We start from the raw sequence: 27,936 nt of genomic DNA on the forward strand, positions 1-27,936 counted from the left end.
CTTTCATTTTAGCTGTGAATTATATTATAATATTCTGGTCAAGATCAGGCCATTGTGCATGGGATCCCGGCTAGAGTGGGGGTTTTTCTACCGTTATTTTGGAACCACTCTGTCCAGATGCTCCATCATTGTGAGTAGCCCTCTCCTCTAAACAGAAGGTTCCGGAATGAGATCTCTAAAGCACATCTCATATCCAACCAGAAACAAGCCCTGAAACCCAATAAATCAATCAATTGCGTTTTATAAGAGGGTGTGTTACCCACTCAGGAAATGGAGTATTCCCGCTGTTGCTTAGCCACCTTGTATCATGTTGAGTAGGAGACTGACAGCACAATGAGTGTGTGTATGTGTACGCTGTGTATGTGTATTTACAAATGCACATGTGTGCGTGCAATTGTGCAATTGTGCATTTGTGTCTGTGTGTGGCACAGCTCCAAACGATAGAACCCTGTGTCTGAGTCAGTCTCCCATCCTCGCTGCTCCGGGGAGGTCCAGGCTGGGCCTAGTCTCCCATCCTCGCTGCTCGCTGCTCCGGGGAGGCCCAGGCCGGGCCCGGTCTCCCATCCTCGCTGCTCCTGGGAGGCCCAGGCCGGGCCCGGTCTCCCATTCTCGCTGCTCCTGGGAGGCCCAGGCCGGGCCCAGTGTCTTGGCAGAGGAATGCCTAGGCGTGGGCTTATCCAATAAAGGCAACTCTCTTTCAGGGCCCTGTGACAGCCTTAAGTTTTCATCCTCTCCCTCTCTGAATCCAAGTGGGCCGCTTCATCTCGGGCTGGCTCTCAGCCCCTAATGACTTTACCTTGAGGAACAGAGGCCTGGAGATAAAAGCAGCATTACTCATGTCCTGGCCGCCCATGTTAAGTGCGCGACTCACTGCTATTGTGTAATTCGGTTAAGAACCTGGCCCTGCAGCCATGGGACTCAACAGAACACTTTGGTCTCTGTCTCTGACAGGCTGGGATCATCATGTACGAACATTGTCTGAACTGATACGTAACGTCTGTTGTTGTTTGGAGTGGAGTCATCTTCAGTCACTTCAGGAATAGTCCCCAGTGGTCATGACACAAACAAAGCAGGGGTAAAAGAACCCTCAGGGCATGTAGAAGGAGTTTTTGTATTTGTCATCCATTATACCAAGGTGTTAACCTACTACTTTGTACTTTGTATGCCATAACATTTAAAAACATAACAACAAAAAAGCATTATATCACCATATGTCATTTTAACCTGTCAAATTTCAACCCTGGCAGCACTTGGTTTTCCATAAGTCCTGTCTATAAATCTAAACTTACACTCAATACGATATACCCTGTTGTATTGTTGAGGGCTAGCAACCCTGTCAGCAGCAGTTGTGTGGGGCTGGAGCCTGCAGCAGGGCTGAGTCCTCTAGCAGGAGCAAAGGGAGGGAGGGAGGGAGGGAGGGAGGGAGGGAGGGAGGACTCTGGACCACAGATCAAAGGAGCCACAGTGTGTAGAAACCCTGAGCAGAGCACCTGCTCCTGCCTCGCCGGCCGGCCAAGTCAAACACATTATTCCACCAGCCGCGCTGTTTAATGGCTTCTGTGGGGACCCCGTGAGTGGAGGGCCATCCAGGGCTGCCTGAACTCATGCTACACAGGTACTGGCCATACACACACACTGTACACACATTCTAATAACGCAAACACAGAGACAAACTCACACAACAGACTCACACATGAATCCACATGCACACACCTGGGCTTAGCCTAAGAGGAAAGCCTTTGCTGCCCCCGGACTCCCATTCTGTTACACAGCACTCTGGTGAGGGGAGTGTGGTTATGCTTGGACTGAGATCAATAATGAGCAGGGAACAAATCATCCTAAGCAAAACAGTAAACATCTGTTTTGAGACTTGGCCACCTCTAGTTGGCAACGTCAGGCTGGTCTTCCATGAGTGAGTGAAGGAAAATAAAAACAAGCCTTGACGTAGGGCTTAAGTGTCTTGTAATATGTCTAAACAGAATGATTTGGTCGTTTCTCAGACTGGCAGGTGAACGTCAGTGGTCATCGTGATTTTTAGAGCCCTTGAAAATACTGCTTGTTGAAAGATTACCTGTGACAGGACCATGTCTGTACAAGTCCTTGTGTCAGCTATGTGATTTGTACACTGACGATGATGTTTTGATTACCAGACCACATGCATTCAAATAAAAGTAATCTCTTTTAAATAAGGTGATCTTACTATTATTTCGGCCTCTGTCTAGAAGTGGACCTTAAGAGACACATTGTGCCCTGTTACTATGGGGTATCTGTTTAAGAGACACATTGTGCCCTGTTACTACGGGGTATCTGTTTAAGAGACACATTGTGCCCTGTTACTATGGGGTATCTGTTTAAGAGACACATTGTGCCCTGTTACTATGGGGTATCTGTTTAAGAGACACATTGTGCCCTGTTACTATGGGGTATCTGTTTAAGAGACACATTGTGCCCTGTTACTATGGGGTATCTGTTTAAGAGACACATTGTGCCCTGTTACTATGGGGTATCTGTTTAAGAGACACATTGTGCCCTGTTACTATGGGGTATCTGTTTAAGAGACACATTGTGCCCTGTTACGACGGGGTATCTGTTTAAGAGACACATTGTGCCCTGTTACGACGGGGTATCTGTTTAAGAGACACATTGTGCCCTGTTACTACGGGGTATCTGTTTAAGAGACACATTGTGCCCTGTTACTACGGGGTATCTGTTTAAGAGACACATTGTGCCCTGTTACTATGGGTTATCTGGTTAAAGCTCTGTCCCGACTTTTCTGTCTCAATGGCCACAAGAACGTTGAATGTTAATCTCACCAAACAGAATATGCCCCCCCTCCTCCCTCCCCTAACAGGCCCATAGCCGAAGCCTTCGCTGTCTACCTTGTTAGTGGGGATCTGACTGGGATGCCATGATGGCCGACTCCCTCCTGCCGCACCTATGGACAGCGGTGTGGTGATAGACTTTGCAGCTTGGCCCCTCTGCTCTCTCAATCTCAGCATCCAGCCACAGGGGAGCCTGAGATCTGGCAACCACCAACCTTTCTACAGGTCTGTGTCTCCCCTGGTCCCGATGCTCTTGATGGCTTTTCCAGCAGGAAGACGGAGCTTAACGTTTGGAGGGGACCGCTGGCCGGAGCCCCGGCAGAGGGTCCCAATCTCCAGTGCTCAGATTGCGCCACGTACGACTTGTTCAACAAGGAGCCGTGTTCATATTTCTTACAGACGTGGTGACACTTGACAATTTCAGAAAGTGAAAGCAGAAAGAATCTGCCAGGATAACCTTTTCTGTTCCTTTCCCTGCTCAGCCAACAGAGGTATCCAGACCCTGTTACCACGGTTATAGCTGAAGAATATTGTAACGAATCACTACGCCAGGTCGTTAAGTCTTGAGCATGTTTTCACCACAAAAACTAGCATTGAATTGAACACATGGACTAAATAGCAACAGTGCCTGTTCTGAGTTGTCCTGAGTTGATTATTCTGTGATCTGCTCCCCGAACCGCAGGTTCCTATCAAGTCAAAGACAAATAGGGAGTGCTTGTATTCGTCCTGTTTCACACATGTATAGAAGTGTGTTTTTTGCGTATCCTACTCCCGCCTAGTCACCCTCGGCGTGTGGGGTGACGGCCAGGTCCCCAAAAATCACCTGCACAACAAGGACCTCACCTTTCCTGTACACAACCTGCGGGCTGCCATGTTCACACCAGGAGTCACTGATGCAGTATCCCGACCCTACTCCCAGGTTATAGTTCCAACATCTACCTCAGGAGACCTGGGTTTTTGTTAAGCAGAGGTAGAACACGAAAACAATGTGATTACAATAGCCATCGCCATGGCGCTCGACATCAGCCACGCGTGTCCATCCCAGATGGAAGGCACGGCGGCATGGGAGGCCTTTCCCCACGGAACGGTGTAGAAGCTAGCCTGCGAATGACATCCGTTCCTCTCAATTGATTGCTTCCTGTGTCCCTGAACGCCGTGTGATCATTTATTTTCTTCATATTCCCAGAAAACATATGAACTGTTTTAAGACTTCCTAAGTGATATGCTTTATGTTCAAGTAATCATCAAGAAGCTGTGCTGCGAGTTTAAATATTGAAAACAACTGTGGCGCTGCTGGCGCATAAGTGTTGTACCTGAACTAATCAATTCGTTCAGTGTAGGCCTGCTGTTGATGTTATTGTAACATAACCAGGAAACAACTGTACCCTCTGAAGATAATCCTGACCTTATTTCAGTGTTTTGTAAAGTTTAGCCCAGGAAAGTAAATAATATGCTCAAAAATGCTCACATGTTCCCAAAACCCAGTTACTGATTTAATATGGCCTGCTGTTCTCATTGAAACTCTCCAATGCAATCCACAGCTGTGAAGTAAGAGATCTATTGTGGTCAGGTTAACCAGGTTGTTTTGATCAAGATATCGTTTCTAAGCAAAGGATTAACAACTGTGGATGGTGGAAACATGGTGCATCACTACCTAGCAGCTTCTTCTCAACTCAATAACATTTTATAACTAGAAAAAGTGTTTCATACTCCGTAAAGACAGACAGCTGAGTAGGTCTTTGACTTATATTCTTCAACTTTGTTAGACAGAAATATGACTGTGCCATTAATTTGGTCCTCACTCTCTTTCTCTATTTCAGTCTCCTAATCAGTATTTCTTTCAGTCTCTTTCAGTCTCTTTTTCAGTCTCCCAATCATCTCTTTCAGTCTCCCAATCAGTCTCTTCCAGTCTTTCACCAAACCACCTGTCGACTACTTCACTCTCGAGCACTAACTGAAGGAAATTAGGAAAATAAACAGACCATTAATTTGCCTTTCCTTTGACAGCCTCTACTGTATAGCTGGCCTGGCAAGCTGCCTACTGTCAACAATGGGTAACTGGCGCTGGAACTATGTGCCCTTCGGTAGAAGAGGCATACGTAAATGTGTCAGCTGCAATTTAGTCACATTTACCACCAGTATGACATGTTGAGAGGAAGCTGTTGGGATATATTGTGAAATGTGGTTTCCTGGGTAGCGACAGAGCACCAATGGGAGATTCGACTCTCGACGTTATTTATCATGTGTGGAAGTTTAAAAAAATAATATTGTATATTATTTTTCACCTGCTGTTAGCTATAAAGGCATAGGTTTCATTGGCAAGGTGGGGTTGGAATGTGATAGGGTGGCCAGAGCGTCAGCTCTGGGTCGTTGGGGTGTATATCATACAGCTCTCTTCTGATCAAACATCTCTATTACAAAATGGGTGGTTCTAGTCCTGAATGCTGATTGGCTGACAGTCTTGGTATATCAGACGGTATACCACATTTTTGACAATACATTTATTTTTACTGCTCTAATTACGTTGGTAACCAGTTTATAATAGCAATAAGGCACCTCAGAGATTTGTGGATATGGCAAATATACAACAGATAAGGGCTGTATCCAGGCACTCCGCATTGCATTGTGCCTAAGAACAGCCCTTAGCCGTGGTATATTGGCCACATACCACACCCCCTCGGGCCTAATTGCTTAAATTAACACTTCTGTGTGTAACATTTCAAAGCATACTGAAACCACCTGCCAAGAAGTGATATGTGAGCACAATGGACAAGATGAGATGTAAAATTCAAACAAAGATGTCACGACTTGAGACTTGTTGGGGGTGGTGGTGGTGGTGGTGGTGATGGTTATGGTGGTGGTGATGGTGGTGGTGATGGTGGTGGTGGGGTGGTGGTGATGGTGGTGGTGGTGGTGGTGGTGATGGTTATGGTGGTGGTGATGGTGATGGTTATGGTGGTGGTGATGGTGGTGGTGGGGTGGTGGTGAGGCTGGTCGTGATGGTAGCTGTTATGTTTATGGTTATGGTGGTGATGGTGGTGGTGATGGTGGTGGTGATGGTGGTGATGGTGGTGGTTATGGTGGTGGTGGGGTGGTGGTGATGGTGGTGGTGGTGGTGGTGGTGGTGGTGATGGTTATGGTGGTGGTGGTGGTGATGGTGATGGTTATGGTGGTGGTGATGGTGGTGGTGGGGTGGTGGTGATGGTGGTGGTGATGGTAGTGGTTATGTTTATGGTTATGGTGGTGATGGTGGTGGTGATGGTGGTGGTGATGGTGGTGATGGTGGTGGTGATGGTGGTGGTGATGGTGATGGTGGTGGTTATGGTGGTGGTGATGGTAGTGGTTATGGTGGTGATGGGGGTGGTGGTGATGGTAGTGGTTATGGTTATGGTGGTGATGGTGGTGGTGATGGTTATGGTGGTGGTGGTGGTGGTGATGGTTATGGTGGTGGTGGTGGTTATGGTGATGGTGATCGGGGTGGTGTGGATAGTGGTGATGGTAGTGGCGGTGGTGGTGGTGATGGGGGTGGTGGTGGTGATGTTGGTAGTGGTGATGGTGATGGTTATGGTGATGATGGTGGTGGTGATGGTTATGGTGGTGATGGGGGTGGTGGTGGTGATGTTGGTAGTGGTGATGGTGATGGTTATGGTGATGATGGTGGTGGTGATGGTTATGGTGGTGATGGTGGATGTGGGGAGGGGGGTGTCACTCAGCCCTATAATTTTGTTAGATCTTGCGCTCTACGCCTCAACAAATTGGGTCACTACTCAAGCATTTTATGAATCCGTTCTGACCGGGAGGCATGCTTGGGTTTTAAGGACCTTATTTCAGTGTTTTGTAAAGCTTAGCCCAGGAAAGCCCCGGAAAGTAAATAATATGCAAAAATATATATATATTTCTCACATGTTCCAAAAACCCACTTACTGATTTAATATGGCCTGCTTTTCTCATTGTGCATTTTGAATCTGAAACGTTCTCATTATAGACCGAGACTTGAAAGTGAAACTCTCCAATGCAATCCACAGCTGTGAAGTAAGAGATCTATTGTGGTCAGGTTAACCAGGTTGTTTTGATCAAGATATCGTTTCTAAGCAAAGGTTTAACAACTGTGGATGGTGGAAACATGGTGCATCACTACCTAGCAGCTTCTTCTCAACTCAATAACATTTTATAACTAGAAAAAGTGTTTCATACTCCGTAAAGACAGACAGCTGAGTAGGTCTTTGACTTATATTCTTCAACTTTGTTAGACAGAAATATGACTGTGCCATTAATTTGGTCCTCACTCTCTTTCTCTATTTCAGTCTCCCAGTCAGTCTCTCTTTCAGTCTCCCAATCAGTCTCTTCCAGTCTTTCACCAAACCACCTGTCGACTACTGCACTCTCAAGCACTAACTGAAGGAAATTGGGAAAACAAACAGACCATGAATTTGCCTTTCCTTTGACAGCCTCTACTGTATACCTGGCAAGCTGCCTACTGTCATCAATGGGTAACCAGTAGGCACTGGAACTATGTGCTTGGAATGTGATAGGGTGGCAAGAGCGTCAGCTCTGGGTCGTTGTGGTGTATATCATACAGCTCTCTTCTGATCAAAAATCTCTATTATAAACTGGGTGATTAAAGTCCTGAATGGCTGATAGCTGTGGTATATCAGACGGTATACCACAGGTATGACAAGACATTTATTTTTACTGCTCTAATTATGTTGGTAACCAGTTTTTAATAGCAATAAGGCACCTCAAAGGGTTGTGGTATATGGCCAATATACCATGGCTAAGGGCTGTATCCAGGCACTCCACGTTGCGCTGTGTCTAATACCAGCCCTTAGCCGTGGTATATTGGCCATATACCACACCCCCTTGGGCTTTATTGCTTAAATAAACACTTCTGCGTGTAACATTTCAAAGCATACTGAAACCACCTGCCAAGAAGTGGACAATGGACAAGATGAGTTGTAGAATTCAAACAAAGATGTCATGTGTGTGGGGGAGGGGGGTGTCACTCAGCCCTATCGCTTTGTTAGATCTTGCGCTCTATGCCTCAACAAATTGGGTCACTACTCAAGCATTTTATGAAGCCGTTCTGAATGGGAGGCATGCTTGGGTTTTACGGGTGGCGATTGAAGTTCAACTCTAGTCAGCCTTGAGACGAAAATGTCATAATTTATCTCTGTGGGGACAGTCTGTTGTATTGCTGCCCCATAAATGGGCTCAGTCCACTGAAGGAATTTTAATGGTCGCTCTGGGAATGGTAAAGCAGAGTCCATCCCTTGAAACAGGTCACCTCCCAGCCAGTGACCCCCAGTTTAACCAAACCCAGAACACTATGTAAACACCTCGTCCAACAGTAGCATGGCTGAAAGTGGACTCTGGTGGTAGATATTTTGTTTTACACTGTAGAACCGTGGTTCACAAATGGTTTTTGGAGCAGTGATCCATCGAAAAACACTTAAGCACCTTTCTTGTTACCGTCATCCAAGAAAACAAGACCAATGTTTTTGACTAGGAATGGATTGGAATCTAACAACCAAAAAGATATTAGCTATGATGATACGGCACAGAGATCAATTGTAATGTCTCTGGCAAATCGTAAAACCCGTCAGCTCCTTAACGGTAAATCAAATATAAAATATGACAAAATAGAATATCTATAGACTGGTCCGGTAACAGAAGTACACTTTTCTATCATTGTCATATCATATGACATGGCTAAAGCACAAACAGCACTGGAGCACTATTGGCTACAGTATGTGCATCTGTTGCCCAGGTTCAAAAATCATCCCAGGTGCCTGCATTGCACTGTGAGTCAATGAAGTCTTTCTGTGACAGGGTGGAAATAGTTTGTCCAGCCAAAGACTTGTCAGTCCTGGGAGGCAGCGCACGAAATACCTTGGGAATGGAGCTCAGATTTACAGCGCTGTAACCATTGCACAGCACTACAGTCCCCAAGGGAAGGATCACATAGCCTCTGTAATAAATTGGATTAATTAATACATTTATATGTCCTCATTCTCAGGCATCATTTCCAGTGGTGATGAAGAGGAAGACACGTTTTACTCATATCTGACCATCAGTTTGGGAGACCAACAGACTATTAATCATCCTACCCGAGTATGAGCTAACGCCTCAGTCAGAAGTGTAATCCGTAAAGGTCACAGATGTTTTATTTTGTGAAAAGCGAGTTGTAATGGTAAAGTCCCTTTTCCACAGCATTAAGAATCTAGTTTTTTTTTCTCTCACAGATTTCTCTGAGAATTTATGAAACCTGCGCACCAAGGGGACAAGTTTGGTCCAGTAGTAGGACAGAGCTAGGTAGGACAGAGCTAGGTAGGACAGAGCTAGGTAGGACAGAGCTAGGTGTGAGGGAAAGTTGTGCTGGCTTCCAAGGAGTTGCAGTCGACCCGGAAAGGCCATTTGAAGTGACTAATTAGTTTTAAAAAAAGACCTGCTGGAGGTTAAATGTGTGTCCTCTAAATTAGGCTATTAGGTTTGTACAATTTTAATGGGACTACTTGGATATTGTTGGCAGGGTTATTTAAAAACTATTCTACTGTATATCATGAGAAAAAAAAACTATAGTACCCACAAACAGAGTCAACTTCAAAGAGTTCTCACAATGGAAGACTATGCAAAACAACCAATCTTATGGACAGCCCTTTGTCTGAAAGTCCTCCACTTTACACAACCATCTGTAACCATCTACTCTTACAAGTGACCCAGATTAACAAACCAACATGCATCTCTAATTCGATTTGAATCATATCCATATAACATCTATACGGAGAAGGCGTATATCAAGTATTTTTTATAAATGATCAATGTGACTGGAGAAACAAATCTGGTCCGTTTCCTCAAAATGGTATTCCATTGTTATATGTATTGAAATGGCTCAGGAGAAGGAAGGCCTCTCATTTCATTTGCTGTTCTCACATATAAATAATTCTCCTCTGAATTATTTTCAGTTGCCTCCCACAACAGTATGGGTAAATATAGCATGGCATAGACAGTACAACACAGTAGCCTCAGCAACAATACTGTGAAATACATCAGCCGTCTGGACTGATGCTTGAAATTAGCGAGCATGACGACGATGCACCAGACTCTCACCTGACAAATATGCCCCTTAAATACACAAATGAAAATAATTTAATTGAAATAAGTTAATGCATGTATACCTAGGCCTATCCAGAACATTAAAATGTTGCATAGATACATGACATATGTAGGTCTTTAGCCCGTTAAAAGACTGTAAATGTTATTGAACCAAATAGGGAGAGCTGTAAGACCCCATTAGGACCTCATCAGCTGGTTAGCTGAGGTAGACACAGACAGACAAGCTTAAATGAATAAATTAATGAGATGTAACCAACAGCAAAAAAACTAAAATAATTTTGCACGCCCAATTTTTCAGTTATTGATTTGTTAAAAAAGTTTGAAATATCCAATAAATGTCGTTCCACTTCATGATTGTGTCCCACTTGTTGTTGATTCTTCACAAAAAAATACAGTTTTATATCTTTATGTTTGAAGCCTGAAATGTGGCAAAAGGTCGCAAAGTTCAAGGGGGCCGAATACTTTCGCAAGGCACTGTAACTATTTCTCACACCGGAGACCCGAGTTGGTAACCGGGTCTTGACACTCTCTACTTTCTTTGTAGAATAATAGTGAAGACATCAAAACTATGAAGTAACACATATGGAATCATGTAGTAACCAAAAAAGTATTAAACAAATCAAAATATATTTTCGATTCTTCAAAGTAGCCACCCTTTGCCTTGATGACAGCTTTGCACACTCTTGGCATTCTCTCAACCAGTTTCATGAGGAATGCTTTTCCAACAGTCTTGAAGGAGTTCCCAGATATGCTGAGCACTTGTTGGCTGCTTTTCCTTCACTCTGTGGTCCAACTCATCCCAAACCATCTTTATTGGGTTGAGATCGGGGGATTGTGGAGGCCAGGTCATCTGATGCAGCACTCCCATCACTCTCTGTGGGTCAAGTAGCCCTTATACAACCGAGAGGTGTGTTTTGGGTCATTGTCCTGTTTAAAAACATATGATAGTCCCACTAAACACAAACCAGATGGGATGGCGTGTCGCTGCAGAAAGTTGAGGTAGCCATTTTATATTTTACCTTTATTTAACTAGGAAAGTCAGTTAAGAACAAATTCTTATTTTTAATGGCGGCCTAGGAACAGTGGGTTAACTGCCTTGTTCAGGGTCAGTACAACAGATTTGTACCTTGTCAGCTCAAGGATTTAATCTTGCAACCTTTTGGTTACTAGTCCAACACTCTAACTACTAGGCTACGCCGTCGCCCCAACTAGCCATGCTGGTTAAGTGTGCCTTCAATTCTAGATAAATCACAGACCGTGTCACCAGCAAAGCACCCCCACACCATCACACATGCGGAGATCATCCATTCACCTACTCTGCGTCTCACAAAGACACAGAGGTTGTAACCAAAAATCTCAAATTTGGACTCATCCGACCAAAGAACAGATTTCCACCGGTCTAATGTCCATTGCTCTTGTTTCTTGGCCCAAGCAAGTCTCTTCTTCTTATTGGTGTCCTTTAGTAGTGGTTTCTTTGCAGCAATTTGACCATGAAGGCCTGATTCACACAGTCTCCTCTGAACAGTTGATGTTGAGATGTGTCTGTTACTTGAACTCTGTGAAGCATTTATTTGGGCTGCAATCTGAGGCTGAAGTTAACTCTAATGAATGTATCCTCTGCAGCAGAGGTAACTCTGGGTCTTCCATTCCTGTGGTGGTCCTCATGAGAGCCAGTTTCATCAAAGCGCTTGATGGTTTTTGTAACTGCACTTGAAGAAACTTTCAAAGTTCTTGAAATATTCTGTATTGACTGACCTTCATGTCTTAAAGTAATGATGTACTGTAGTTTCTATTTGCTTATTTGAGCTGTTCTTGCCATAATATGGACTTGGTATTTTACCAAATAGGGCTATTTTCTGTATACCACCCCTACCTTGTCACAACACAACTGTTTGGCTCAAACACATTAAGAAGGAAAGAAATTCCAAATTATATTTTACTAAACGTACCTGTTAATTGAAATGCATTGAAGCTGGTTGAGAGAATGCCAAGAGTGTGCAAAGCTGTCATCAAGGCAAAGGGTGGCTACATTGAAATATCTCAAATATAAAATAGATTTTGATTTGTTTAACACTTTTTTGGTTACTACATGATTCCATGTGTTATTTCATAGTTTTGATATCTTCACTATTCTACAATGTAGAAAATAGTAAAAAGAAAGAAAGAAAAAACCCATTGAATGAGTAGGTGTGTCCAAACTTTTGACTGGTACTGTTTGATATACATTGCCAATTATGTCTATCCTACTTGTGAAAGCATCTGGATTTAAAGTTGTTGGAGCGTGTTAAAAGAAGTGTTTGAAGCTTCAGCAGTGGCGCGACGCCACTGATCTCTATATAATGTCGATTTCATCTCCACCGCGTTGAGCGTCTCGTCGTGCGTGGGTCCTATCCACACTCTTCAAAGGTCAGCGTTATTCACAAGACAGACCAGTGGCTCAGCAAGACGGGATCATGGCCTCCTCAGCACTGAATTGCACACATTTTATGTTGTGTTTTATTTATTGTTCGTTACTTTTTGGCAATATATTTTGCGATGCTGAAGAAGATGAACATGTCAAACATACGTACACGGTGGAGATGTTCAACGATGCTGTCCCAACCGCTCCCCACTTTGTCATGTTCTTCGCCCCTTGGTAAGCAGCAAACTCGCTAGGTAGTGTGCAGTTTGTAAAGTTATTGACAATGTTTAGATGGATACCCTATTTCTTCACTAATTTATCGGATTTTCCGAGTTGTCAGAGGTGCTACAGGAACCGCTAACTTGCAGCTAGCTAGCGCCGCTTTTTGTTGCCGGCTAGCTGTCTAAATAGCTAACTAGTCAGACAAGTTGTATTATTATTGTTATTTTTTGCTACAAATGATAACTAGGACTTGTATATAACGTCATCTATGCAATGATGGATAAGATAAGTCATTATAATCTAGCTAACAAACCACACGAAACCAGACCTACGCTAACGTCAGTTAGCATCATTAGCGCCTTGGAAACTTTATTTAATTCAACTTGTGAACTTTCTGAAGTCGCGATTAAACTTGGACTGACTCGTCCTTTAACGTTACGCGACACAGTCGCTAGTTACATGCCCAGTGTGTTTTATTTTATTTTAAATATTGTTGTATATATATATATATATATATATTCTTTTTTTCCAAGGTGTTTTTGTCGCACGTTTTGTGCTATATAACAGCTGGCCGAGCTAGTTATACACTAGTGGACCATTTCAGGATGTGACCGCTTACGTGGCAAGCACTGATTGATGTAACTGTGTAGACGGGCAGGCACTAAAGATGCCTAAAAAAATATACCCACGATTTTCGTTTTTCAACACAAGAAACAATCTACTTGCTGTAGTAAAATGCTCCCCCCAAATTTAAAAAAAAGTATATATTTTCCTAAATGTAAGCTTATAGACAACATTGTGGTTCTTCATCACTTCACAGGAGTGTCTTTACTTTATACCTCACCGAATACAGTTACAAGCTGACCCCACACTGCACAATGGCTATGTGTATATATAGACAGCATCTCGAAGAAACCTAAAATGTATGGATAACTTTAGCCAGACAAACATAAGGCTGCACATTCTATTTCCATAGAAACATGAAGACCGTTAAGCATATGGACTTCAATAGGAGTGTTGAGTTGTATCAGGTGTCTCTCAGCGATGGCAACAGTGATATAGGGGAAACGCTGTTAATTCCAGGCAGAACTGTGAAGCCTGTACCATCTCAGGAGAAGGACTTTGAAAGAACTGCGTTTTTGCTTCCAGGTGTGGTCACTGTCAGAGGCTACAGGGGACATGGAACGAAATGGGGGACAAATACAACAACATGGAGTCGCCGCCCGCCTACATCGTAAAGGTTGACTGCACTCAGGATGTTAAGTTCTGCTCCAATGTCCACGGTATCAGGGGTTACCCCACGTAAGTACAGGGTTGTATTAATTAGGGCACACCATAGCAAAACACTTTGAAATGTTGCGCAACAGAACTGTTCCTTACTGGATTTCTTATTTGAGAAGTTCATGTACTACCTTGGTGTATCTTCATTTTACTCCTGGGCTCCCGAGTGGCGCAGCGGTCTTAAGGCACTGCATGTCAGTGCCAGAGGCATCACTACATTCCCTAGTTTGAATCCAGGCTGTATCACATCCAGCTGTGATTGGGAGTCCCATAGGGTGGTGCACAATTGGCCCAGCGTCGTTCAGGTTTGGCTGGGGTAGGCTGACTTGCCTAGTCAAATAATATATCAATAAATGTATATCTTCATTTTGCCACTGGGGTAAATCATGTAGCTAGATTTGATTACTTATTGACCGATAGCAGTGAAACATTGACATGAATTTAGTCACATTTTTACACACCTTGTTTTGCAGTGTATGCTGTAAAAGCGGAACCTGGACCCTAGCGTGCTTATAAAATCTTCTGTCATTAAAAACAACGTTCAGTTTCATGTAATTACAAAGGAATTCACCGGATAAGGGTATTGTGAGTGTGTCAGTCATCTTACACAGCAGTGTGGCCTAGTCATTGAGGCGAATGACCTTGTTGACCCCTGTGTTGTCTGTAGGCTGAAGCTGTTCAAACCTGAGCAGGAGGCTGTGAAGTACCAAGGCCCCAGGGACCTGCAGTCTCTGGAGACCTGGATGCTCAACACATTGCAGGACGAGCCTGTGGTAAGTGGGCGGAGTTACATGCATCCTATCATCTCACCTGAAATGGCTTCTCCTCCTCGTTTCCTTCATCTGATATGAACGCCTTGGACAGGTGATAGCGAAGGAACAGTGGAACGACAACCTTGTTATCGCTTCCACTTTTTCAACCTGTTTTCAATGGGAAGGAAAGGAGGTGATGAAAGGTTGTCACTTTAACCAGGGATCATCAACCAGGGTTTAGCCACGGGATGATCAGCCCAGTCAAGTTCTTCAACACTGATCTCAACAAACCATATCTGTTTGGACCTCGCTTTGTGCACAGGGGCATTGTCATGCTGAAAGGGGAAAGGGCCTTCACCAAACTGTTTCCACAAAGTTGGAATCACTGTATTGTCCAGAATGTCATTGTATATTGTATTTCCCTTCACTGGAACTAATGGGCCTAGCCCAAACCATGAAAAACGTCCCCACATCATTATTCTTTCTCCACCAAACTTTACAGTTTTGCTCTGCTATGGAAACTCATTTCATTAGTTCCTGACAAACTGCTTTTGTGCTGACGTTGCTTCTAGAGGCAGTGTTTAGAACTCTGTAGTGAATGTTGCAGCCAAGGACAGATGATTTTACATGCTTCGGCACACGGCGGTCCCATTCTGTGGGTGTGTGTGGCCTACCACTTCGTGACTGAGCCGTTGTTGCTCCTTGATGTTTCCACTTCACAATAATAGCACTTACAGTTGACCGGGGCACCTCTAGCAGGGCAGAAATTTGACAACTGACTTGTTGGAAAGGTGGCATCCTATGACGGTGCCATGTTGAAAGTCACTGAGCTCTTCAGTAGGGCCTTTTACTGCCAATGTTTTCTATGGAGATTGCATGGCTGTTTGCTTGATTTTATACACTTGTCAGCCACACCTGAAATAACTGAATCCACTCATTTGAAGGAGTGTCCATATACTTTTGTTTATATATAGTGTAATTGCACAAGCGAGCCCATAGGTTAATCAGCAGGCATGGTGATGTTGCCTTAACTCCAGCCTTTGAGCACAGCATGCTAACTATTGAATGATGATCCCTGCGCTTGCTAATTGTGAAAGAGTAGGACATGTGTAACATTTGTAGCCAGCACCATATGACTAAACGTTATGCCCATGAGCTAGGAGGCGATGTGAATATATTATGCTTACTGAAATTAAATTACATGTGACCCCCCCCCCCATTCAAATCGGCCTTACTGATTTGAACTTTCGTAACTACATAATATTTGTCTAAAACATAATAATTTCATACCTTGCCTCCATTTGTAAACAATCACATATCTCTATTGGAACAGGTTTCCAAAATTGAAATCCTATGTTTTCAGTCTTTTATGTCCAACAATAAATCATTGAAAACTTGGGGTCCAAATTAAAATCCACCAGTTGGTCTGAAAGTTAACTTTCAGGGATCTCCATCTGAATATAACCTTCAGACTAATGTTACGTAATGGCAGTCTTTATTTGGTGTGTGGCATGATGTTCTATGGGTTTGCAGGAGCCAGAGACTGAACTGGAGCCTCCCAAAGCCCCAGAGCCCAAGCAGGGCCTGTTTGATCTCACTGCCGGCAATTTCAAGGCCCACATCGCTAAAGGTAACGTGGGGAGGATTGGGATCTGTCAGTGCAATATACATATGCCAACAGTCTCTTTATAGCCTGGTCCAGGATCTGTTTCTGATGTCTCGCACCATAGGAGTTGGTATTGCCACACAAACTGACCTGGGACCAGGCTTGTCTATTTATACCCGAAATATAAAGTATGTGAGGGTTCCTTAACGCAACTGTTTTTGTAAGCTGCATACGTCCATTTTCTACAGCTAATTAACATAATTTAGATGCTGTCATTCCCTTAAAAACCATGATGCAATTCACTCTACATTTATCTCATGCAAACCGCATGTTTCCGGTCACTGGACAAGCACAACAAAAAATAAATGGTGGTCACCATAAATGTCCTGCTGAAATTGCAGCTTTTCAACCCGGTTTTGAGTTGAATGTTTTGTTTGAGAAAGAAAAATAAATTATTCCTGTTTTGGAGGGAAAAAGACAGGATATGAGAGGATAATTTTTAAGAGGAATGTTTGTGTCCAACCTTTTAAATGGTGGCAAGATGGCCTGTGATGAAATTGCGTAATGGGTAGCATTTAACCTCTGAGCTCAGTGTATTTTAGTCTCCGGCCCAGTAACGCACAGGCGATTTTTATAGTTGATGTAATTTCTCATGTTATTCCATCAACTAAATACCCATCCGTAAGCTGAAACGCTCTAACTTGAGTTAATGTTTTTATTTATTTTATTTCACCTTTTATTTAACCAGGTAGGCTAGTTGAGAACAAGTTCTCATTTGCAACTGCGACCTGGCCAAGATAAAGCGTAGCAATTCGACACGTACAACAACAGTTACACATGGAATAAACAAAACATACAGTCAATAATACAGTAGAACAAAAGAAAACAAAAAGTCTATATACAGTGAGTGCAAATGAGGTAAGTTAAGGCAATAAATAGGCCATGGTGGTGAAATAATTACAACATAGCAATTAAACATTGGAATGGTAGATGTGCAGAAGATTAATGTACAAGTAGAGATACTGGGGTGCAAAGGAGCAAGATAAATAAATATGGTTTGGGGATGAGTTAGGTAGATGGGCTATTTACAGATGGGCTACTATGTACATGTGCAGTGATCTGTGAGCTGCTCTGACAGCTGGTGCTTAAAGTTCGTGAGGGAGCTATGAGTCTCCAGCTTCAGAGATTTTTGCAATTCGTTCCAGTCATGGGCAGCAGAGAACTGGAAGGAAAGACGACCAAAGGAGGAATTAGCTTTGGGGGTGACCAGTGAGATATACCTGCTGGAGCGCGTGCTACGAGTGGGTGCTGCTATGGTGACCAGTGAGCTGAGATAAGGCGGGGCTTTACCTAGCAGAGACTTGTAGATGACCTGTAGCCAGTGGGTTTGGCGGCAAATTACATACAACTGTAAAATACTTCAATTCTGTGCTTTCAGATTGTAGCTACCCTTACTAGAGGTTGACCGATTATTTTTTTAACGACGATACCGATTATTGGAGGACCAAAAAAAGCCGATAACGATTAATCGGACGATTTAAAAAAATATATTTTTTATATATATTTGTAATAATGACAATTACAACAATACTGAATTAACACTTTTATTTAAATTTAATATAATACAGCAATAAAATCAATTTAGTCTCAAATAAATAATGAAAAATGTTCCATTTGGTTTAAATAATGTAAAAACAAAGTGAAGAAAGTAAAAGTGCAATATGTGCTCATGTAAAAAAGCTAACATTTAAGTTCCTTGCTCAGAACATATGAAAGCTGGTGGTTCCTTTTAACAGGAGTCTTCAATATTCCCAGGTAAGAAGTTTTAGCTAGTAGTTATTATAGGACTATTTCTCTCTATACCATTTGTATTTCATATACCTTTGACTATTGGATGTTCTAATAGGTACTTTAGTATTAGCAGCCTAATCTCAGAAGATGATAGGCTTGAAGTCATAAACAGCACAATGCTTAAAGCATTGCGAGGAGCTGCTGGCAAATGCAGTAAAGTGCTGTTTGAATGAATGCTTACAAGCCTGCTGCTTCCTACCACCACTCAGTCAGACTGCTCTATCAAATCATAGACTTAATTATAATATAATAACGCACAGAAGTACGAGCCTTAGGTCATAAATATGGTCAAATCCGGTCAAAAACGATCATTTAGAAAACAAAACGTTTATTATTTCAGTGAAATACGGAACCGTTCTGTATTTTATCTAACGGGTGGCATCCATAGGTCTAAATATTACTGTTACATTGCACAACCTTCAATGTTATGTCATAATTACATAAAATTCTGGCAAATTAGTTCAAACGAGCCAGGCGTCCCAAACCGTTGCATATACCCTGACTCTGCGTGCAATGAACGCAAGAGAAGTGACACAATTTCCCTGGTTTAGTATTGCCTGATAACATACATTTCTTAACTAAATATGCAGGTTTAAAAATATATACTTGTGTATTGATTTATTTATTTTTTTCATGAATGCTCTTGTTAAATCACCTGTTTAGCGAAGTAGTCTGTGATGCAATGATAAATTAACAGGCACCGCATAGATTATATGCAACGCAGGACAAGCAAGATAATCCAGTAATATCGTCCTCCATGTGTAGTTAACTATTATGTTAAGATTGATTGTTTTTTTTTATAAGATACGTTTAATGCTAGCTAGCACCTTACCTTGGCTCCTTGCTGCACTCACATAACAGGTAGTCAGCCTGCCACGCAGTCTCCTCGTGGAGTGCAATGTAATCGGCCATGATTGGTGTCCAAAATAGCATATTACCGAGTGTTATAACTTGAAATCGGCCCTAATTAATCGGCCATTCCGATTTAATCGGTCGCCCTCTAAACCTTACTGTACATTATTTATTGGTACTTTTTACCCCTATTTTATTCTCCACAATTTTGTGATATCCAATTGGTAGTTAGTCTTGTCTTATTGCTGCAACTCCTGTATGGACTCGGGAGAGGCGAAGTTCGAGAGCCTCCGAAACATGACCGGCCAAGCCGCACTGCTTCTTTAACACGCTGCACGCTTAACCCGGAATACAGCTGCACAAATGTGTCGGAGGAAACACTGTACAGCCGGCCTAAAATGGACGACGCTGGGTCAATTGTCTCATGGGTCTCCCGGTTGTGGCCAGCTGCGACACAGCCCGGATCTGTAGTGATGCCTCTAGCGCTGCGATACAGTGCCTTAGACCGCTGTGCCACCCAGGAGGCTTACTGTACATTTTAAGTGATATTTTCGAGTATTAACTACAATCTTTCTTTTTCCTCTCTTCTTCGCAGGGTCCCACTTTGTCAAGTTCTTTGCTCCCTGGTGCGGTCACTGCAAGGCCATGGCCCCGACCTGGGAGCAGCTGGCCACCAGCTTCGAGTACTCAGACAACATCAAGATCAGCAAGGTGGGTGACAAGTCACCGGCAGGGGACTAGAGCGCCATGTTTGTCACATGTGCACCAGTCCAGGATACAGAACTTATGACGACTCGTTTGTACAGTAGAATGATACGATCCCCTTCAACAAATGTTACTTATGGCTGCGGTTTGATGTTTTGCATTGGACTGACAACGCAGTGACTTCTACTACCACTGGGTGTTCATATTTCCACATGAAAAGCTCAACTGTCTTTACCAGCTGGATATGCTGAATGAATTCTGATTTAACTAGTGTGTTGTGATTGGCCAGGTGGACTGTACCCAGCACTATGACGTGTGCTCTGAGAACGCTGTGCGTGGCTACCCCACACTGCTCTTCTTCAAGGACGGAGAGAAGGTACCTAGTTTGGTTGGCTACCTCACTGAAGAAGACATTGTTCTGTAACCCATTCATGTTTGTGAGGAGCTATGACTTAATTAATGACCCATTTTAATGAGTCAGTTTGTTAACTCTTTGCGGTGGTGGTGGTGGTGTCTGTCCAGGCAGACCAGTACAAAGGCAAGCGGGACCTGGACTCACTGAAGGACTTTGTGGACAACCAGGTCAAGGCTGCTGCTGTTAAGGAGGATGATGAACACCCACATGCCAACGAGATCCCAGTACCCAGTGATGAGCCCGGCAAAGAGGAGGTACTACAGTGTGTGTGTGACTTTCTCTCAGGCATAATGGGGCCAAGCACATGTGCCTTCCAGATTTAAAATACTCCACATGCTATGTTGTAGGTAAATGACTACGTGGAGATCTAACTTTGGGGCCGGGCACCGTGTTGAATGTGTGGGCAGCACGATTTTACAGCTTCCCTCTCCAGATACTTAATAAGTGAATAAGATCTCAGGCTAATGTTTTAGCAGTGAGATTTACCAGGCCAAGCTGTTCGACTCACAGTCTACTGCAGACTGGATTCCAGGCATAGGCCTCTGCTACACACCGGTTAACTAGAAGTCTCAATTATGGGCAGGCTAGCTATTTTTGTGTTTGCAATGCCAGGATAGTGGGTTCGATTCCCGGGACCACCCATACTTAAAATGTACGCACGCGTGACTAAGTCGCTTTGGATAAGAGTGTCTGCTAAATGCCATTTCTTGTTATTATTAGAATTGAATGATAAGTGTGAACGGTGACATCACTGAAGTCTAAACCTTGGAACAAAGACATAACACCACACGTGTCATGTCAAGGACAGATCTGATGCTACTTCCAATAAAAACGTAGAACTCGATTGATCTCGGCTGTCCGGTTTATGAATTTAAGCTACTTCTTTGATTTTACTGGTCTTGTGGACGTATAAACCAATACAGGACCACGAATGATACAATCTAAAATGACCAATTTAAAAAAATATATATACATATATTTACATTTTTCTTCTTTCTTCCCCCTTGCAGTCTGGCGTAGTTACACTCACAGAGGCCAACTTTGACGAGACGGTGGCCAAGGGGCTGGTATTCATCAAGTTCTATGCGCCATGGTAAGAAACAGCTCCTTTATGAGCTATTAAATCCACATGTCTGTTCTATTTAAACCATCTCACCATATGAAATTTACACTATTTAAGGCAATTTGACTTGGTGATTTACTTCAAACGAGGGACCGCCACTAGAAGACATAACCATAAGTTACATGACCTCCCATCCTCTCCAGGTGTGGCCACTGTAAGAGTCTGGCACCTACCTGGGAGGACCTGTCTCAGAAGGAGTTCCCTGGCCTGACTGATGTCAAGATTGGCAAAGTGGACTGCACAGTGGAGAGGACAATCTGCAACAGGTTTTCAGTAGGTGTTCTATATTGTACATTGACTGTCTGGAGCTGAGAGATGGCTCAGAAATAGCGCTAGTGAAGTCTTCCATGCTCTGGGGTGTGAACAGCAAGATGTTGAGATCCTGCAAATTGAGACCTGCTGTTGTTCTAAACACACAAACAACAGCAGGTGTGACCCAGGGCCACAGGAAGCAGTGAACTGGATTAGCTGAGGTTGTGATCTCTGGCTCCACAGCCACCTCATTGTAGGATTGGTTGATCAGTGGTGCTGGAATGGTGGATCTGACTCCCTCATTGTTCTTTAAGTCAATGACCATCACAACCTCTATCACTAGGGCAGTCCATGGTAGGACCATCACAACCTTTATCACTAGGACAGTCCATGGTAGGACCATCTAGGGCAGTCCATGGTAGGACCATCACAACCTTTATCACTAGGGCAGTCCATGGTAGGACCATCACAACCTTTATCACTAGGACAGTCCATGGTAGGACCATCACAACCTTTATCACTAGGACAGTCCAAGGTAGGGACAGTCCATGGTAGGACCATCACAACCTTTATCACTAGGGCAGTCCATGGTAGGACCATCACAACCTTTATCACTAGGGCAGTCCATGGTAGGACCATCACAACCTTTATCACTAGGGCAGTCCATGGTAGGACCATCACAACCTTTATCACTAGGGCAGTCCATGGTAGGACCATCACAACCTTTATCACTAGGACAGTCCATGGTAGGACCATCACAACCTTTATCACTAGGACAGTCCATGGTAGGACCATCACAACCTTTATCACTAGGACAGTCCAAGGTAGGACCATCACAACCTTTATCACTAGGGCAGTCCATGGTAGGACCATCACAACCTTTATCACTAGGGCAGTCCATGGTAGGACCATCACAACCTTTATCACTAGGGCAGTCCATGGTAGGACCATCACAACCTTTATCACTAGGGCAGTCCATGGTAGCACCATCACAACCTCTATCACTAGGGCAGTCCATGGTAGCACCATCACAACCTCTATATCACTAGCACCATCACAACCTCTATCACTAGGGCAGTCCATGGTAGCACCATCACAACCTCTATCACTAGGGCAGTCCATGGTAGCACCATCACAACCTCTATCACTAGGGCAGTCCATGGTAGCACCATCACAACCTCTATCACTAGGGCAGTCCATGGTAGCACCATCACAACCTCTATCACTAGGGCAGTCCATGGTAGCACCATCACAACCTCTATCACTAGGGCAGTCCATGGTAGCACCATCACAACCTCTATCACTAGGGCAGTCCATGGTAGCACCATCACAACCTCTATCACTAGGGCAGTCCATGGTAGCACCATCACAACCTCTATCACTAGGGCAGTCCATGGTAGCACCATCACAACCTCTATCACTAGGGCAGTCCATGGTAGCACCATCACAACCTCTATCACTAGGGCAGTCCATGGTAGCACCATCACAACCTCTAGCACCATCCACTAGGGCAGTCCATGGTAGCACCATCACAACCTCTATCACTAGGGCAGTCCATGGTAGCACCATCACAACCTCTATCACTAGGGCAGTCCATGGTAGCACCATCATCAACCTCTATCACTAGGGCAGTCCATGGTAGCACCATCACAACCTCTATCACTAGGGCAGTCCATGGTAGCACCATCACAACCTCTATCACTAGGGCAGTCCATGGTAGCACCATCACAACCTCTATCACTAGGGCAGTCCATGGTAGCACCATCACAACCTCTATCACTAGGACAGTCCATGGTAGGACCATCACAACCTCTATCACTAGGGCGTTCTCTGGAATTTCCCCTGACTCAAGGCCATGGGGTCAGTCTCTTCAGCGGCTAACAGGTAGAAATGAATGAATTTGTGATTCACACTGCTAAACAATAGTGACGTAACAATTCACCTGTACAGTACGCATTGGCCCCCCGATTCAAATGTTTAAGATACAAGTGCATCGGTCCGCTGATTTTCCCCCCACTAAAATGTTGTGCTCGTACTACCATCCGAAAACACCATCTTTTGTGACATCTGATGCGTCTTCTCTTTCAGTGTGGAACTGTGCTGAGTCGTTTGCATACCAGACAACCCAAGGCAATATCAGTAGCCTAGTCAAATTGAGCACTGTGCCCAGCTTCGCACGCAGTACCAACACAAAGTAGGCATCAGTAGCCTAGTCAAATTGAGCACTGTCCGTCATCATCTGGGGCGGTGTGTCGCATTATCATCGGACTGAGCTTGTTACTCCAGGCAATCTCAACGCTGTGCGTTACAGGGAAGACATTCTCCTCCCTCATGTGGTACCCTTCCTGTAGGCTCATCCTGACATGACCCTCCAGCATGACAATGCCACCAGCCATACTGCTCGTTCTGTGTGTGATTTCCTGCAAGATAGGAATTGTCAGTGTATTGTCAGTGTTCTGCTGTGGCCAGCGAAGAGCCCAGATCTCAATCCCATTAAGCACGCCTGGGACCTGTTGGATCGGAGGGTGAGGGCTAGGGCCACTCCCCCCAGAAATGTTCGGGAACTTGCAGGTGCCTTGGTGGAAGAGTGGGGTAACATCTCACAGCAAGAACTGGCTAATCTGGTGCAGTCCATGAGGAGGAGATGCACTGCAGTACTTAATGCAGCTGGTGGCCACACCAGATACTGACTGTTACTTTTGATTTTGACCCCCCTCCCCCTCTTTTGTTTAGGGATACAACATTCCATTTTTGTTAGTCACATGTCTGTGGAACTTGCTAATTTTATGTCTCAGTTGTTGAATCTTATGTTCACACAAATATTTACACATGTTAAGTTTGCTAAAAATAAACGCAGTTGACAGTGAGAGGACGTTTTCTTTTTTGTCCTGAGTTCAGATGGTTCATGCGTTGTTTTCAGTAAGAGAACATCCACATTCCTTCGGCATTGACATCTGAAGGAATGGGGGAGGTGAAGGAATTGCAGAGCTAGGTGAATTTGAGACCATATTACTTATCCATTCATTCCCTTCAGATTAGCAATCTCTGAAGAGGTCGGGGCTAGCTAGGGGTTGTTACCTTAGTGGATGTCAGACCTGAACCGTTGTCCTCTTTCCCTCCTACAGGTGAGTGGGTACCCCACCCTGCTGATGTTCAGAGCGGGTGTGCAAGGTGAGGAGCATCATGGAGGGCGCGACTTGGAGAGCCTACACGGCTTTGTGATGAAGCAGGCCCGAGACGAGCTGTAGCGCTATCCAATCAACATCCGTCGACACTTCTTTCCTCCCTCGCACAGCGTATCTGGCCAATGAGAGGAATCCTCTCTCCCATAGAGGCTAGCTCTCTTCTCTCTGATTGTTTTCCTTTCAGAAAGCAGTAGAATCAAGACACTTAAAAAATGTAATAAGTAAAAACACTCTGTAATGCCTTGTTTACGCCCCCCCCTTTGTTTCTGTTCTAATCCAATAGTTTGTGTGACTGTATTCGTTTGGGCTGCCTAGTTCCTCTGTTCTTCTGGAAATGTAAATGATGTGATCGACAACCACTTTTTTTGCCAGCGGTACATAGTCAGACAATGCATACCGTTAGTCATCCCAACGCTTGACTCAACTCAAGGACGGTCGTCGTATATTGGTGCCTGCCGGTTGTATCAAAAACCGTTGGATTAACCTGAGTTTGTCTGAAATTTCAAAAATGTTATTTTAGGTTTTTTTTTAAATATATTTTTTTTAAGGAAATCATGCTGATAAATCACGAGCCACTTATGTAAAGGTACTGCAGCAAAGAGGTCAGAGCCGCGTGAAGTTGAGCGTTAAGTTGACGGTACTTCTCATCCCATGCCTGTAACGGCTTAACTAACTTAACTCTCAGGGACACCCAGTTCCCGACCTACTCCATACGATCTCTTTATCAACTATATTTGTATCCCACTGGTGTTTTTGTAGAGTCCCCTCCCAACTGCTTGTTGGCTATGTCGGGGAAGGCTGCGGGAAGCTACTTTTCAGTGTTTCGTGTCAAACTGCAATTTTTGTGTGTTCCTCTGACATCGTAAATGTGCTACAAAAAGTCTGAATGTAGACCTATTTTTTAAAAATATGTGTTTGTGCTGTGAGGCTTCAGTTCGGTCCCGACCGCGGCCCAATATCAGGTGCCGCGTTGGTGTTACCGTTTTTATGAACAATGATTGTGGTCGTCAGTTCGTACACTCAAGTCAGGCCTTTTTGAATGGATGGAGTGGAATCTACCAGTTTGGGTTCATTACAGGACAACTGTATTTGTCATTAACTCCATGTTTGACACAAAGTCCCTCAAATGGTTTACAAGGGATTGTGTCAAATGTATAAAAAAATATATATTTGAAAATGGTTTTCTACGGCTAGTTCATTAGAATGGAACATGTCCTTGTGTAAATGCAATATTTCACAAAGCTCATTTTAATATTCTGTTCTATTGACTAAGCGTCTATCAGGCCCCAGTGTGAAACATTTTCCCAGTGAAGCACAAGAACTTCACAACATTAGTGCTATGGTCACTTTTGCTTTGGGTTTATCGACCTTTGGAAAAAAATCTGGAATGTTTGGTTTACCTCGTATGCTTGGAAGAGTAAAAACAGAATACCCCAAAAAATATTATTTCCACCCACATAATGATCAATTATATTTGACTTGTTTAGTCAGTAAGATATGATGACAATGTTGATTTTCCTTCTTTCCAGATGTAGTCTAAGTCTTTGAATATGCGTGTGTGCGCTATTCTGGGGCTTTTTTGGGGGGTTAATCAAAAGATTGTATGTTCATGGAGTTGCTGTATGAGGCAGGTTTTACATTCAATGCTCAATTAAGGGAAACGAATGCATTCAGAGGCTAACCACGTATTGTTAGTACATTCTTTATGGATAGCACATGGTCTAGGCAGACTCCAGTGAAGGAAAGCAGTGTGGGTTTTTTCTTCTCGTGAGTGGGTTGTACACTGCCCATGAATTTTGTAAACAAAAAGCAAGTTGTAACATGAGATTTTGTAATAAAATGTCTTTTTCCAAAAATAGTTTGTATTTTTCATTTGTTCACATTTCTCTGTAATATGGCATGACATTTTAAGAGGTGCAATAAATAAGCTGAAAATGTACAAGTATTTACACACAACTAAGTCTAAACATGATCACAAATGTAAACAGCAGCTTACCAGAGGTATATTTTGTGATTTCGGATTTTCTTTTGGCACAAGGGTATCCAATTTTCGGCTCTAGTCAAACTGTTCTGTTTATTAACCCATATGTCAATGTCTTAGCATGTTTTGAATGTTTGTCCTCGAACAAAGTTCAGTAACATGCGGTTGATCCGTAAGTGCATTGACCGTTCCTATTCCTTTCAAATTAACAAAACATCAATGACAAATGGTCATAAACCACACTGAAGATCATTTCAGAAAATCGGTCCTAATCATTTGATCAGCTGGTTTGACCAACAAATGTGTTTTTCCACTCTGCAGGTTTTTGGGAATAATATGTTAACTTAGATTGGAATAACATGGAATTTACAGTTTGCGGTACGTCCGAGGGATGAGGTGAAAGTCGTCTTTGGAGCGATATGTCAGCTGATAGACAACCTGCTACCTGATGAACCAGTTCAGTGAAATAAACTCCGCATGAGCCTGGCAAATATTGACCAAATTAAGATATTTTGAGAAGTTCACAACTAAAATAGTATGTGGTCGTTTCTGTTCGGCCTGTATATTTTTGGAAGCCAGGTGAATATGGTGGAAAAGCTTACGAGTACAATACATAACGAGGAGTAGGAAATATCTCTTTACATTAACTAATGTAGCGTGACATAAATATTACAATATCAGCAGATTGTTGATGATAAAAATCAGGCTTTGGTTAGTCAGACAGTATATTTTATTCATACAATGCATTGGGGAGGTATTCAGACCCCTTGACTTTTTCCACATTTTGTTACATTACAGCCTTATTCTAAAATGGATGTTTTATTCTCCTCATCCATCTACACACAGGCCATAATGACAAAGCAAAAACTGAAATATCACATGTATAGCTAATTTCAGGTCTCTCCAGAGATGTTAGATCAGATTCAAGTCCGGGCTCTGGCTGGGCCTCTCAAGGACATTGAGACTTGTCCAGCGTTGTCTTGGCTGTGTGCTTATGGTCGTTGTCCTGTTGGAAGGTGAACCTTTGCCCCAGTCTGAGGTCCTGAGCGCTCTGGAGCAGGTGTTCATCAAGGATCTCTCTGTACTTTGCTCCGTTCATCTTTCCCTCAATCCGGACTAGTTTCCCAGTCCCTGTCGCTGAGAAGTGGCATCCGTCTCGTCACTACCATGAAGGCCTGATTGGTGGAGTGCTGCAGAGATGGTTGTCCTTCTGGAAGGTTCTCCCATTTTCATAGAGTAACTCCGGAGCTCTGTCAGAGTGACCTTATGGCTTGATTGTTGCTCTGACAACTGTGGGATCTTATATAGACAGGTGTGTGCCTTTCCAAATCATGTCCAATCTACCACAGGTGGACTCCAATCAAGTTGTAGAAAC

General features: G+C 43.5%; 1 protein-coding gene across 2 annotated transcripts; it reads left to right on the forward strand.

Annotated features, from left to right (window-relative positions):
• Positions 1–1,476: 1,476 nt before the first annotated feature.
• On the forward strand, positions 1,477–26,436 carry LOC123991393 (thioredoxin domain-containing protein 5-like). Of its 2 annotated transcripts, none has more exons than XM_046292954.1 (10): positions 1,477–1,615; positions 13,708–13,860; positions 14,507–14,612; positions 16,125–16,221; positions 19,496–19,611; positions 19,895–19,981; positions 20,128–20,274; positions 21,031–21,113; positions 21,287–21,416; positions 24,521–26,436. In XM_046292954.1, the coding sequence occupies exons 1-10, from the start codon at positions 1,605–1,607 to the stop codon at positions 24,641–24,643; spliced, it is 1,053 nt and encodes a 350-aa protein (XP_046148910.1). In that variant the 5' UTR covers positions 1,477–1,604; the 3' UTR covers positions 24,644–26,436. The 2 variants fall into 2 exon arrangements, with proteins under 2 accessions (XP_046148910.1, XP_046148909.1); XM_046292953.1 differs by lacking the exon at positions 1,477–1,615 and adding an exon at positions 12,228–12,570.
• The last annotated feature ends 1,500 nt before the right edge of the window (positions 26,437–27,936 follow it).

This window comes from Oncorhynchus gorbuscha, linkage group LG12 (assembly GCF_021184085.1).
Source record: "Oncorhynchus gorbuscha isolate QuinsamMale2020 ecotype Even-year linkage group LG12, OgorEven_v1.0, whole genome shotgun sequence".
NCBI lineage: Eukaryota > Metazoa > Chordata > Actinopteri > Salmoniformes > Salmonidae > Oncorhynchus > Oncorhynchus gorbuscha.

Bases quoted from the DNA above. Each gene is read 5' to 3' on its own strand.
- LOC123991393 (XM_046292953.1), top strand. From the start codon at position 12,389: ATGGCCTCCTCAGCACTGAATTGCACACATTTTATGTTGTGTTTTATT. The intron at 13,861-14,506 runs GTAAGTACAGGG...TGTTGTCTGTAG, and splicing joins GGTATCAGGGGTTACCCCAC to GCTGAAGCTGTTCAAACCTG. The intron at 21,114-21,286 runs GTAAGAAACAGC...CATCCTCTCCAG, and splicing joins ATCAAGTTCTATGCGCCATG to GTGTGGCCACTGTAAGAGTC.